The sequence below is a fragment of the Lepisosteus oculatus genome, chromosome 16 (genome assembly GCF_040954835.1).
Source record: "Lepisosteus oculatus isolate fLepOcu1 chromosome 16, fLepOcu1.hap2, whole genome shotgun sequence".
Classification (NCBI taxonomy): domain Eukaryota; kingdom Metazoa; phylum Chordata; class Actinopteri; order Semionotiformes; family Lepisosteidae; genus Lepisosteus; species Lepisosteus oculatus.
The window spans coordinates 17,103,510-17,119,193 of NC_090711.1; the positions used below are offsets into that span (position 1 = coordinate 17,103,510).

General features: G+C 38.1%; 1 protein-coding gene across 1 annotated transcript; it reads left to right on the top strand.

Annotated features, from left to right (window-relative positions):
- Positions 1-751: 751 nt before the first annotated feature.
- LOC138223339 (complement C1q-like protein 2) lies at positions 752-4,843 on the top strand. Its single transcript, XM_069179657.1, has 4 exons — positions 752-857; positions 2,090-2,302; positions 3,296-3,430; positions 4,451-4,843. The coding sequence occupies exons 1-4, from the start codon at positions 752-754 to the stop codon at positions 4,729-4,731; spliced, it is 735 nt and encodes a 244-aa protein (XP_069035758.1). The 3' UTR covers positions 4,732-4,843.
- The last annotated feature ends 10,841 nt before the right edge of the window (positions 4,844-15,684 follow it).

A 15,684-nucleotide genomic window follows, 5' to 3' on the forward strand; every position in this document is an offset into this window, starting at 1 on the left:
TGTCTGGTTACTCTAAATAGTATTGTCTTCAGAGGAGTATTTGTTCTTCAAACCAATTGATCAGAAAGGAAATCTCAATGAGACTAACCAGTGCATTGTCGGAACAGATTTTATCAGTAAGGTCACTCCAGCAAAGGACATAGTCTCCCGGTCAGAGGGGATTGTTGTTTCTCTGCTTTACCAAAAGCTTTTCTGATTCCATTAGAATTGACCTAATATCCAATAACCCTAAACCCCTCTTTTATGTCCTTGTAATAATATGGAAATCTCACCTTCAAGTGAACAATCTTTACCAATAACATGAAATATAAAAAACAATTTTGCTACTTAATACCCATTGGTCAGCTATAAACACACAGGCATTTGCTTCTGCAAATTTCTACTGTAATGAGTTTTTATCAAATTAAAAATCTTTAAAAATTTGTTTCATAAAGTAGCTCTATACTGATAACATTTAAAAGCTGATTAGTCACAATGGAAAGCAAAATTCAGCATTTTCTTAATATCTTATCAGAACGTTTTATTTACAAGGCAAATTCAAAACCTGTTCATTAACAGATTTTTTTGACTTGATTCAGCCCCCTTATTTTAAACAACTTAAATTTCTAATAGCTATTTGTATATATGAAATATAGATAAGGTTTATTCTTATACCTGTGTATATATATATTTGATTGCGTTTTTCAGATAATGAGTTATACCTCACATGTTCATGCCCCATTATTTTCTTTTTTTCACTATATTCTCCCGAATGGACTACTGTAACGCTCTACTTGCTGGGGTTTCTAAATCCACATTGAACAAACTCCAGTATGTCCAAAATTTGGCAGCTAGAATATTGACCAGGTCTAGTGCAAGTGATCACATTACTCCTATCCCGGAGTCCTTGCGCTGGCTTCCTGTTAAGTTTTGTGTCAACTTCAAAATCCTTGGCTTGCCTTGGGTTGGCATGGCTTGGCACCTCAGTACCTGTCTGAGCTATTATTGTCCTACTCCCCACCTCACAACCTTCACTCTTCTGAATTCTCGTCTCCTATCTATCCCCCAAGCCCGTTTACACTCTATGGGGGACAGGGCCTTCTCCTGTTATGCCCCCAGGTGCTGGAACTCTCTCCCCAGTAATATCAGAGAGTAACCTTCTCTAAACTCCTTCAAATCCAGACTCAAACCTTCTTCTTTACCCCTCTGCTCCTCCTGTATTCAGTACCTCCATCTACTGTCTCCTCTCACTGTGTATTCTCTTCGTGCATATCTTGTGTATTTTTTTATTGTTCTGGTCATTGTGTAAAGTGCTTTGAGAAGCCACCTTTAAAGGTGCTGTATTGCATAAAGTTCATTTTTCTTCTTTTTCTTCTTATTATTAAGACTGCAGCTTGATGTCCTCTGTCAAGGCAGTATGTACACACTTGGTCAAAATCTGCCTTTCCAGTTTGGGTTCTTCTGCCATATAAAAGCTTTTCATTGGAAGAAACTTGTTGATTACTAAAACATATGTTTCTTCCATTGTGGCCAACTGCCTTTTACCACTGAGGTACATCAGCCTATAATGGTAGCAGCATTACTGCCCTGTAGTCTGGTCAGGGCAGGGATGGAAAACTTAATTGAAATCCAGGATTCTGCAGCCAGTGATGTCCAGATACGGTGTCAAGGGTAGGTGTACACTGTAGGAGGTGCCATCCTATAAATGAGATTTTACACTCAGGTAAAATTAGCAATAAAGTAAAATTAGTTTATATTCTCTGTATTTTATATTCTCTGCAGTTACCATTCGATGTCTTTAGAGAGTAACTGTGAAAAATGTGGGACAGGTAAAATTAAGTGACAGGTAAAATTTTATGTACTTATAGAAAACTGAAGTGTTTTGACCCTCAATACTACAAATGACTAGAAAATTAGTCATCCTAAAAGTTCCTTCAAGCCTTTAAAGGCAAACACATTTACCCGATTAAATATTCCTGATATATATATATATTTAAGACATGTTATGGCACAATGGCCAAATTATACATTTATACTAAGTAATGTTTGTGTGCACAGGTCAGCAGTTACTTATCTGATTGTGTATAAATACATGCTAATGGTGATACAGAAAGCAGTGCAGAGCTGACGAGGAGAACCACAATGAAGTTCAATACTTACTTGCTCCTGAGCTTCAGCCTGGTGCTGGTCAGCACAGCTGAACCACCTGTTTGGGATGTTGAGACTGACAGTGATGCCTTTTCTTTCTCCAGCATCTACAAATACCTGAGTGAGGTAAAAGCCAAATTGGACAACCTGGAAAAAAAACTGGAGTCAAAAGAAGGTATTGACAATAATAACACATTCCTTGGGAATTTAATAGAAAATAGCTGTTCACAGGATAAAAAAGTCACTGTTACTTTCTATGTAACGTTATCACACAAAATATGTTTTGTTTAAAATTTCATACCAGGAGTTAAATAAAGTAGGGCCCTTGAAAAGCCAATAATAGATATGTAGATTATCAACTGAATGCTTTTTTATTTCCTAAATATTGAGCAGTTTTGTTCCAACATTTACAAGTATCTCTTGGTATAAAACCATTTTAAAGAAAGTGTTTTGTTATATCTGTGTGTGATGTACACACACTAAATACTGGAAAGTAATTAAATGCTCTCTACTTATACAGTTTGTCTTCAGATCATATGCAATACACTCGACCACTTTCACTCACTTTTAGTCTGAGCTGACAAAGAGGGTAAAACCTTATTTTTGCACTCTTGAAATAGCAAAAAAAATATAAGGTACTTCTAAGCTTACAGCTACAAATTAACACTGGATGGAGGGGTTTGAATGCCAATATCCTGACATCAGAAGTGGAAATTAAGGGTAATGGTGGTGAAGAGTAAAAAGTGGAAGTAAATTTATTCAAAAGATATTGGAATCTGAAGCAATAACTTAAAACCTACTCTGGGCATGACTGTCTGGGCTCCTTCATAAACCAGTAATAACTGAAGCTCTTATTTTGATTATTTACTAATATTAAAATTAAGCTATAAATGTTTAATCTGTAAAGATCCATCACAGTGCAATTTTTGGATGTGCCATACTCCCACGTTGTGTCACTCTGCAAAGCCCTTTCATCAAAATGAGAATCAGTAGCAGAAGGTTAAGCACTAAAAATGTACAACTTCATTTAGATTAATAAAAACGTAAAGTATAAGGTTGAATTTCTGCTTTTTGCTAGATCTAGAAAAAATGTGCTATTTTGATGTACTGTAGTAGTTATTTTCTCCACAGAGAGTATTCCTTTACTCCTGTTTTTTAACCTCCACAGCAACACCAATCATTGCCTTCACTGCCTCTTTGTCAACTGGACCTTACCTAGAAATGGGACCGTTTCCTGTTAAAACTACACTGATCTTCAAAGAAGTTATATCTAACTTTGGAAATGCCTACAATCCAGACACAGGTATGTACGAACTTCGAATATAAACATATAATTCGCATGCAAGCATGCAGGTTTCACCACATACCCACGCGTAATCTGCACCGCACATACTCCCGCACTAATTGATTTCACGCTACTTCCTATTTAAACCCTCTCTCCTTAATCCATCCTCACTCACCATTGAGACTGTTCTCAACTATAGCTGCTTAACCCTTCGGTCCTGATTTCTAGCTCTCTCTCGACCTTTTGATAACGAACTTTGCTCTACGTCCAAGACTCCTCTCTTGTCAAACGAATTGGATACTTTCCCTTCGTTTCTGATTTTTGTTCAACCACCTCCCTGGCCATGCACAGAGTCCACCTAAGTTTGGGCATTACTGACAATACTGTTATTATAGAATTTCTCTAAATTTTTGAGAACGACAAGACAGCACTTAAGCACCAACTTTTTCTGCTACTTTTTAAAACCCCTTTTTGGTTTACAGATATACAAATCATTTTAAAAATCACTCATTTTAGAGTCAAAGCCATACCATGATACCACTGATGCCATTTGATCTGGATAAACTGTATGATTATTGAATCATTTTAGAAAGTAATACTGGAATTTAGCATCTTATATAACACCTATAGTCAAAAGAATTTATGAAGCTATGGGTTTTCCAAGTCAAAATCGATATTAATATTAGTGCAAAATGTATTTTAAAATATTAACAGTTCAATTACACCCTAACATTGATAGTAATGGCATTTTACATCAGAATAAGTATTTACCTCCAAGTTAAGAACTCTGACCCCACCCTCTAAGGAAGAAAGTGAATTTTCTTTATCTAAGGCTTATTGTAAAACAGACAACATTTAAGAAAAAAAAAGAAATGTAACAAAACTCAGTGCTGTTTGAGTGGTGCAGCTGGCTGATTGACTAACTGGCCACTCACTGTAACTGCAGTTCAACCATAGTACACTGGGAGTCCATGCTTCGATCCCCCAGTTGATGATGAGCCCGCCAGTCTAACTTGCTCTACGTTTTCTTATCTCCAGGTATCTTTACAGCTCCGGTGAAAGGCATTTATTTCTTCAGTTTCAATGCCTATTTTGATGGAACACCACACATGTATGCAAGCTTAATCAGGAATGGCCAGTTTATTGTATCAGTGTGGGATAATGCGGCTGTGGACACCAACGACAGTGCAACCAACTCTGTGGTCCTGCAGATGGAGCCCGAAGAAAGTGTTCATGTAGAGCTGTTTTCAGGCAGGGTAATTACTGATGATATCCATCATTACAGCACTTTCACAGGCTTCTTGATGTCCCCTTTATGAGTAACACATTCATGTCTGAAACCCAGCACAATGTAAAAGGAGTTTAAAATTAAAAATTGTTAATTGTTAACAATTAACTGTTAAGCTTGGAAAATGTGTTGTAGAACTTAAAAACAGAAATAAAACTGCAAACATGCCAACAATCTTTTCTCTGAGATGCATAATCCTGTAAGTAATATCCATGAAAATATTTTGTGCTATCACATAAAGACCATGAAAAAGGTTACCAATGAGAAGAGGCCATCCAGATACCTAGCTTGCTTGGTTGCAGGCAGCTGATTGATCCAGGGACTAAAAGAATAAGTTCTTTCAGAGTGTCTGAAGACACATCCCTTTTAAATCAGTACAACAATCTTTCTTTTGGCATATGGTGACCAAAACTGTTGACAATGTTCTTATTAGTGCATTGTGCAATTTGAACAGAACATCCTTCAGTTAAAATTCCAAATGTTTAGCTAAAATTCCTGTGACAGCACTGAGGGAAAGCAATTTGTTAGCAAGGTTTGAAACAGGCAAATCTCAAGACACCAGACATAGCCAGTAAGGTAAAATTGTGTTCTTTACAAAGCAGGGAAAAAAAAAATATTATTTTATTTATTTTAATAATTATTTTATTAATCTGATTAAACCTTGCACTCACCCTTTCCTCCCATATGTGGACAGATAAGTTACATACCGGCATTAAAATCACAAAAGTGTTCTGGCAGTCCAGTATTTCCTCAGTCCAGTCAGTCATATCCTGTGGTGTTGTTTGTTCTAAACAAAGAACCTACTCTGTTGTCTATGTAGTAGCTGTCAAAATCCCAGGAAGCATTGCCTTGCTAATGTGCTGATTTTCACAATGATCTGATCTGCTCACAGTACAGTGGTTCTTAGGCTGACTTCTCAGTACTTTGCAGTCATATTTTGCATTCATTGAGTAAATCTGCTTAATAGTGTAGTGAATATAGTACTGCTAATTGTTATTACACTATACTGGATCCTTTTTGACTCTTCAAAACACTTCTAGAAGAGACAGATGGTACTTATAGTGACATTCCACTTTACAGCACATTTCGTTAGTAAGATTATAGTATGATTTGAGAACTGTTCTGATGTAATCATATTTTTTGTGCAAAAAAATCAAAATGCCCCTGAAACAAAAGGCAGCAGTTCATAAATCACATAATCGATCCACTTGCACCTCCAGGGTAAAGGAAGAGTTCTAGATCACTATTAAAACATTACTAAAAGGAGGGCGACCAGTTAGCACGGAGCGACTGGGACTCTGTGGTTGCAGCGGAAGGTACTGTTGACTGTTGAAGAGCTGCTCCCCTGGAAAAGAAACATGATGGAAAATGCGGAAAAGAGCTGCCACTTGCAGAATTTAGCTCGATAGAAAGGAATATTGGAGCTGAATCCCCAAAAGTGAAGAATACTAGCATTTACTTGCTTTAACTCCGCAAGTCTGAGGTCTTGTGTCCATCCTATCCGAACCCTAAAGTATTAAAATATGTATCTATACATATTGTAATATGTTACAGTTCCCCGGCTCTCCTGCAGGGAACTATTTACAAGGAAAACGGATACCTGGCACAGTTGTTAGTATGCTTTTTGTTTTGTTTCTTTTTCATAAATATAACAGTAGTACCTGATGTCTCAGTGGCTTTCAAAATTAAATTATGCCTACAAACCTGTGAACTGGCCTGTGATACTGGCCATGTAATATCCTGCATTGTGGAATAATAGTTTATTTTAAAGGATAGAGAAAGCATAGAAAACAGGCAGTTAGATTGATCAGATTAGTATGAAAAGCCATTTAGCAAAGAGGGAATAAGAGTGACAAACTAGTATAGTTTAGATCTTTTTTTCTGAACCAGGTAAAATCTGATCATGTTTCCCTATAACAATAATAAAAAACTTTATTTTATATATCACCTTTAAAAGTGGCATCTCAAAGCAATACAGTAGATGTAAAAACAGTTAAAAGGACCACAGATTACAAAGTAAATACCCAACACTGATTGTACCCATCTGTCATGCTAATAAAGCACCTTGAATTGAATTGAGAAGGAGGGCGAGCGAGAGAGCACAGCCAGGACAGGCAAATAAGATACACTCCACAGACATTCACAACAGCGACATATCATAAAAACTCTTGCACATATTGTTAAATTATTACTTGTTTTTCAGGAAGTTAAAAAAACACTTGAATTACTTATCCAGTATCTCGAAATAAAATTATTTTTCAAGCAATGCAACTAACATCGGGCAATGTGTTTTTTTTAATCCAACATTGACAGCCACATCTTAAATCTTGTCAGTCAGCTCTTTTTTCTCTATTTGAATTGTGGCGATTCAAACAACTTGGGATAACAAGTGGTCTTAAAGTCACCGAGCTCACAGAGCTTCAACAACAGATGACAACTTCCTTAGTCCTTCCTTAGTCTTCCTGAAATTGTCAGATTATGAGTGAATAAAAGCATTTTATTAAAAACACGTTTGCGTTTGTTTGGGAGCTATATTATGTATTTTTCATTTGTAAGATATAATGATGTGTTCCTGCTTACACATCGCACGACTTTAAAAGCTAGAAAAACAGGTTTCAATTCACATTATCTGGCAAACCTTGTTTTGTCAAAGGACAACACATACTTTGAAAAGACCGCAAATGTATTAGCAAGGGTTAATTGCACTATGGACCTCACAAAGAAATTTAAAATAGTCTTCTTTAGGTGTGAGGGCAGGAGTGGATCGCAGCAGGCATAATCAGCAAATAACAAGAAAACAAAGAAAACAGGGCAGGTGAGAAGAGTATCCAGAGACTGAGTGATCAGAAAAAGGAAACAATTGTTACGCCCGGGTTTTCGACGCAATTTTTTTAACTTGCTAATGCATCAGACACATTTCCTGGCTTATTGTGTTTTAAATAAAATAGGAGTGTCTTTCCCTGGTATTAGCTCATCGGTATGGTGTAAGTTTTATCTGTACCATACTGTATACAGGTACAGACTTCAAGCTGCACCACTGTATCGCTTTGGTAAGGAGACGGACTATGGCCAAAATCACAAAAGTCTGATAAAGACAGTCTCACGTTTGTGGACAGTCTGTTCACAAACAAAACATTCCTGTTAGACAAGAGGAATATAAAAAAAAAACAATTACTTTTTTTCAATGAAAACCGGCGTGTGTCTCTCTCTCTGCTGGATGTCTCTCTCTCTCTCTCTCTATCTCTCTCTCTCTCTGCTGAATGAATAATAGCATTTTATTAAAAACGCGTTTGCGTTTGTCTGGGTATTTACGTTGTAATCTGTGGTCCTTTTAACTGTTTTTACATCTACTGTATTGCTTTGAGATGCCACTTTGGTGTTTTTTTTTAAGTTTTTTATTATTGTTATAGAGAAACATGATCAGATTTTCCCTGGTTCAGAAAAAAAGATCTAAAGTATACTAGTTTGTCACTCTTCTCATTCCCTCTTTGCTAAATGGCTTTTCATACTAATCTGATCAATCTAACTGCATATTTTCTGTGCTTTCTCTATCCTGTTAGATTTGCAATTATTCTGAACATGTTCTTCTTGAAATAACTCATTTCTAAATACCTTTTTTCACTGTTAACATCTTGCAGAAACTCTGTGACAAAATATACACTTAGCTCAACCTGACAGTTCATCCTGCTACCAACATTGAAAAAAAAATCTTAAGATTTCTATATTTATGTCTTTATTTAGTGGTTTCATTAGTGACAAAGGCTAAACTTTCTTGGAAAAATGTCTTTTATGTAAACCATGTTTGCTATTAATTCATTTACACAGTGAAGTCAAAATTCCGGGATGTGCCTATATAAGTACACCAGGCAAACGTTCTGAGGTCAAATTCTTCCAGCACGGAAGCTCACTGACAGAATTGCTGTTTTTTATGCATGCCAAAAAATTTTGGTGCCATCGTCTCCACTTTAAAGGTACCCCCGTGCTGGAAGAATTTGACCTCAGAACGTTTGCCTGGTGTACTTATATAGGCACATCCCGGAATTTTGACTTCACTGTGTAATGAAGAAATTTTAAAGACTACTTCTTAGCGTAGATAAAAAAGCTTGGATTCCCATGGACAGTATCTTATACACATATCTTTTTCTGTTGTCTTTATTGATCTCTTGCGGATCCTTGTGATATTTTGAGCTCTCGTTGAATGATAAAAGTGTCGCAGTTTAAATAATTTTCTTTGTTATAAATTATGAAACGCTCTCTTAAGAGCAAGGGAGTTTTTATATCTGTTACAGTAAAAGAAAATGCCCGACGAACTAGGGATTGAACAGTTTTTCAGTGCTTGTACAATCGATGGAAATGTTCAAATAAATGTGCTAAAGAAATAAACAAAAAAGTAAGTTATTCCTTTATCATTTTGGCTAGCTAATGTCCCATCCTCGTTAGTTAGATCAACGAAATGCTGTGGTGGGTGTTACTTTTTGTCGATGAAAAAATAAAGTATTTTCATTTAAAATGACAGGTGCAAATAGTGTGTATCAGCGTAATACTTTGAGTTTTACTGGTGGAGCTCCTACAGCTGTGTCTGGATATCTTATTCGGCTAGGGTGTATTGTCTGTTTAGGGTTCTGTAGCATTCCACACGGCTGGGCAGCTTGTTCCCCCCTCCCGCTGAAGACTCGACCACTTGAAAATACCTGTGAAACCGGTTTAATTTGTCACAGCCAGCACTCCCGCAGAGAGTGATGAAAACCACATGTAAGACTTTGGTGCTTAAAATGTTTAGGGGGAAATGGAGTATTGGTGTGTATTGGTGTGTGACTTGCGGAGTTAAAAGCTGCCTTTATTTTCTTCTCTGTCACCACCTGCCAGCAAGCTCTCCCGCGCCCCGACCAGAGAGAGACACACGACGAACCCTGCTAATAAAGCACCTTGAATTGAATTGAATTGAGAGAGATGGGGGGGGAGGGGCGAGCGAGAGAACGAGCGAGAGAGAGAGAAACACCCAGGGATGCAGAACCAGGGAACTATTTACATATTAAAACTATTTCCCAAATTTAATATGTGCTTTTCTATATTAATTGTCAATTAATTGTCCATTATATTGATATTCTATTTTTTCAAAGAAATGTTTGTTAAAAGAAAAGTCACAGCACCAGCTGGATTTGAACACACAACCTCTGGTTTACAAGTCAGGAACATAGACCACAGTACCACCGGCAAGGTCATGTGAGGAGTGGTGAAACAGCCCTACACATACAGAATCAACAGACATTGTACAGCGTGTACTACTGTGTTGCAGTATATGAATATAATGATATCGTTATTAATTTCTTTAGATACGCGATTCCATATTATATTAGCAGAAAAGCTTAAGACTATAACTTTTTATACACGCTAATTCACATGTTAATTAAAGACTTCGATGCTTAAAATGTTTAGGGAAAAATGGAATACTGGTGTGTATGTTTTCTTTAAAGTACCAAGACCAGCCATATTCTGTATGTTTATGTTCCAAAATTAATATCGTTTATGGCCTTCACACGTGTTACAGTATGCTCCTATTCTTTTTATGCTCAGCCACTAAGATTTCCCTTCAGTGGTAAAATTCCATATAAATATTCAATACTTAAACGGCAGTAAAGACATTAAATATACATATACATACTGTATACAGTACAATTTGCATACAGTAATATGTTTATGTTCCTAAATCAATCTCTTTTATGAGCATGTGAAAGGCATGGTGAATCGGAGATTCTCAAAAATTACTGTACTTTGCATGATTGGAAACAAATGCGTGATTGCGAAATGCTGTGGTGTTACTTTTACAAAGACGGTCAATGAAAAAAAGAATGTGGAACAGGGCAATACTTTGAGTTTACAGTTTGTCCAAGGTCATTCATTATTAATACTATTAGTAATATCTTCGTTAAAGACTTTGATGGCGACAGCTCAAACATGAGAGGTTGAAATTTATTAGCTCAACCTTGTGGAAATTCCGGATACTACTATTTTACTTGTGGTACCACGTGGTATCATGAGGCACTATGCGAGAATTTACAGTAACTCCCGGTAGGCTGCGCCAAGTGCACCGCAAAATAATGCGCTATCGCCCGCTTGTTTTGAATGGCTGCATCTGTGTTTATAGATATCTAACATATAAAAGATATGTAATCTTAACTCTCTGATCTCTAAAGCTGGGAATACCAATACCAGCAATGACAACTCCTTAGGAAGTGTTATTTAGTATAACAAAGTAATCACACCAATTAACTTTAGCTTTACAGTTGTTTTTAATTAATACACACACACAAAGGTAATAAACAGCTCTATGTAGCAGATGTACTGTTCCTTAAAACTCCAATGGGAATTTATTTCTCAGGCAGCCTATCTTGCCAGCAACAGTTAAGGGCTCCAAGAAGCTCTTAACCCTTTCCTTCAGAATGTAGAAGATTTAGGAGATACATCTGTTGTTGAGACTTAAAGCTACACCCTCTTTCTTCCTACGCATGCTGATACAGCTCCCTAATATACTGCTTACACAAATACATCCCATCCAGAAATGATGATAAACCAAAGCAGACACCATCTCAATCCAGTAGATATAAAAGCGAGGATTAACTCTTTTCTTCAGCTCAATGTGTCAAAAACTAAACACATGGTCATATAGTAGATTATAGAAAGCATCAACCAGATAAAGGATGTAAAATAATGGAGGAGGTCTGTGTATTTATGTCAACCAAGCATGGTGCAGAGATACTATAGAAATCGCGATCCACTGCTCACCCGACTTAGAATATTTAATGGTAAAATGCGACCCTTCTACCTACCTAGGGAATTCACGTTGGTCATTATTACTGCTGTATACATACCTCCTAACGCTAATGCTAAGGAAGCAGTCAAAACGCTGTCCAAAGCTATTAGTAAACAAGAATCAGCACACCCTGATGGTGTTTTTATTATTGCAGGTGATTTTAATCAGGGAAATCTGAAATCAGTCCTGCCTAGCTACAACCGTTGACTGCCCCACCAGGGGAAACAACACTCAACAAGGTTTTTAAGTATTACAGTATATGGCTGGTCTCTGTACTTACTCTGTAAAAATACACACCAGTATTCCATTTCTCCCTGAACATTTTAAGCATCGAAGTCTTTAACTAATGTGATACCGGAGTCAACAAGCATACTTTTAGAATTTGATTAAAAGGGAATATAATATGGAATCACGCATCTAAAGAATTTAATAACGATATAATTATATTCATGTACAGCAACACAAGAATAGTACACGCTGTACGATGTCTGTTGATACTGTTTCTGTAGGGCTTTTTCAACACTCCTCACGTGACCTTGCCAGTGGCGCTGTGGGTTAGGTTTCTCTCTCATCACATGTTGGGTGTTTGAATCCAGCAGAAGCCATGACTTTTTTTTTAACAAACATTTCTTTGAAAAAATAAAACATTTCCCTCAGAGAAGAGACTCAGGATGATAGTCAGGATCCACAACTCACAATTTGGATTCTCAGCGGGAAAAAGCACAACAGATGCCATTTTTGTGATGAGACAGTTACAGGAGAAGACACTAGAGAAAGGGAAAAAGGTGTATGTGGCCTTTCTGGACTTGGAGAAGGCATATGACCATGTGCCCAGAGAGGTGGTGTATTGGTGCTTGAGGAAGAAAGGAGTACCAGAAAGCATGGTGAAGTTAGTTCAAGCAACCTATAGAGATGCAACTACGAAGATGATGTAGTGTGCTCTCTGAAGGCACCAGTTCTGTAGGGTTTGGGCATTTACTGGGACAATTATTAATTGTAGCAGTAAATCACAAAATTGATTATTTTGATGGCCTTAGAATCCAACCATGCGATATAACTCAAACAACGCACACACACAGGTACTAATACACGAGGATACATTTATTAATACATAGAATATGCATATAAACCTAACAGATCTTATTGAGAGGATTATCAGAATACAAAAGGTATATATATTCAGTCAGTTACGAAGTGTTACATATATCAAGAGGACATACGTTCAGTATATCATTCATTTAGACCGTTTCGTAAATGCACTTGGTTATAACTTCTACATTAGATACTCATAAACAAGTACATAAATCTTAGGAATTAAATTGATATTAACTGGTTGGGATAACAATTGAATTCTCGAGCAGTAATGCAGTGAAGTTGAATACTCATGCAATCTCTGGGGATTCAGATCTCCTGCGGGCTCTCTGGCTCCGAGCCAGGCTCTGCTGTGCGGCTTGCGACGGTGCGCTGCTGATGCTCACTGACCGGCTAGTTAGTGTTGGCTTTAACTAGCAAAGTTTGCGCACAGGAGAAAAGATGACTGTGGGTCCCAGCAAGTCAGGAAGAGGACCGGTTCATTCCTGATGAAGAGCTAGTTCTGAATAGTGATTCAGCTGTCCAAAGTTCTGACCTGTTCACGAGGCTTGCTGCTTATGCTAACCTCGGGTGGATCCTCTGGTTACTCTCTGGCAACCTACACTCTCGACTCTTAGAACAAAGGAAAGTTCTGGCACTCGGACACACCGGCCGTTCCGTGGTTGTCCGGGCTGAGTCTCAGGATGGTCAGGAGGCGCGCAACGAGAATGTCCTGCCCTTGGGAGCCTTCTGCTCTTGGGCCATCCTGCCCTGGAATTCTCCTTTGAATTCCCTTTAGAAAAGTCCACAGAATTCTCTCAGGCCCTCTGTGTTGCCTGTTTTTACCTGGAGGAACTTCAGCTCGTTCATTGGCTGAAAGTTTCCTGGGCATCAGAGTCCCACGTGGGTTACTTGGCCCTACCAGTCCCTGATTGGTTGATCAAGGTGAGATATGAGTCACTTACTCCTGACACTTAGGAATGCAGTCCAGATGTCCATCTGGCACTCCCTAGACAGATAGGCGCCAATGGATGACCATTGATCAGGCTTAGCTAAGTGCATCCACATTTGGGAGCTGTCCCTTATCAAAAGAAAACATCTTTAAATGAGCCTGCATGAATAGTTTCTCTGTGGCTGCACCACAGAGATTAACAGAGAGATGGGGCCTCATTTGGGAAAGCACCGCAACACTTAATTCTGTCTTATTAACAAACATTGCTGCTACAATGATAACACAACGGGGAGAGACAAAAGAGTTTGAAATCACAGTTGGAGTACACCAAGGATCAGCACTAAGTCCTTTCCTTTTCATAAACATTATTGACACACTGACAGAGGAGGTAAGAACAGAAGTGCCTTGGGAACTCATCTTTGCTGATGATGTGGCACTGATGGCAGATTCAGAAGTAGAACTACAGGAGAAAGTGTTCAAATGGCAGAGGAGTCTGGAAAAGGGTGGACTGAAAATGAATGCAGAAAAATCTGAAATAATGGTAATGGAGAGAAGAGGAGATACTATGACCAATGTTGAGGAGACAAATGGAGGAAAACTGAAACAAGTTGATGGCTTTAAATACCTTGGATCAAAACTGGTAAAGGGAGGAGAAACACTAGAGGCAGTAAAACAAAGAGTGAAAACTGGATGGAACAAGTGGAAAGAAATAACTGGAATAATCTGTGACAGGGAAATTCCTAGAAAGTTAAAGCGCAAAATGTACAAGACTGTGATTAGACCTGTACTACTATATGGAGCTGAATGCTTGGCAGTTGGAAAGAGGGAAGAGAACTTGATGAGAAGAACTGAAATGAGGATGTTGAGATGGATTCTGCAGATTTCAATGAAGGATAAGATCAGAAATGAAGAAATCCGTAGACGATGTAGGGTGGTGGATGTGGTTGAGAAGATGCTAGAGGCGAGGTTACGGTGGTATGGACATATCATGAGGAGGGACGTTGAGGAAGTAACAAAGAGGGTAATGGAATTTGAGGTGGAAGGTAACAGGGGAAGAGGCAGGCCTAGAAAGAGATGGATAGATTGTGTGAGAAAAGATATGGAGGTATGTGAAGTAAGTGAGGAAGATGTGCTCGACAGAGACAAGTGGAGAAGAGCAACCAAAGCAGCTGACCCCAGGACAGTCTGGGACTAAGGCTGTGAAAAAGAAGAAGAAGAAGAAGAAGACAACATGATCGAATTTAAGTCATTTTAATAACAATGAGTAGTCACCTATGCGTTACAATAGAAACATTTATATTGATTTAAATCACCTTTATTTAAAACCCATAATTAAGCTGATACTGTTTAGACTTTTAATTATTTAAAACTGTATTACAGCAGCACAATGCACAATGCAACGTAAATCGCTATCTTTGTCTTCTGGGTAATAATGTTCACCTCTCTGTCCAGCAAATTAACAAATTAACAAATAACAATTATTAATTAAATGCTTTTATTCATTCTTAATCGAACTCACAAGTTGTCATCTGCTGTTGAAGCTCTGTGAGACTAGACTCACACATGGCTAGACTTGGCTATTTAACCATGAGATTATGTTTATGTTTATTAATCTTCCTTGTTATGCACTGAGAATGATAAGCACCCCGAACATGGGGGTGGCATAGCGGTCGGCTCTGGCTTACCCATCTATACCGATGCTCTGCAAGTACAACCACCCTCTCTGCGGGAGTGCTGGCTGTGATGAATTAAACCTGTTTCACAGGTATTTTCAAAGTAGAAGGGGGCAGGATTCCAGCGAAAGACACCTCCCCCCCTCCAAAACCCAATAAGTACAGTACTTACTAGTTAAGAAAGTTAGGCTCCTCAATGAAATCGATTTAACATGCTAATGCGTTGGTGTAACAGTCCGGGTGTGGCAAGCTTCTAATGTCTCCCAACTACGGGGAAAGGAACCCTTCTTTCATTGGAAGACAATGAACATATTCTACCCGTACAGGAGAATATAATGCTGGCGCGTGGGCGCGGTGGGGTGCTGTACCAGCTGTAAATAAAAAGTTGTTTTTTTTAAGTCAATTGAGTGTCCATAATATTACAGTAAGTGAAAAGACCACGGGCATTCTTCCTACCCCTACATTCTCAGAGTAGAA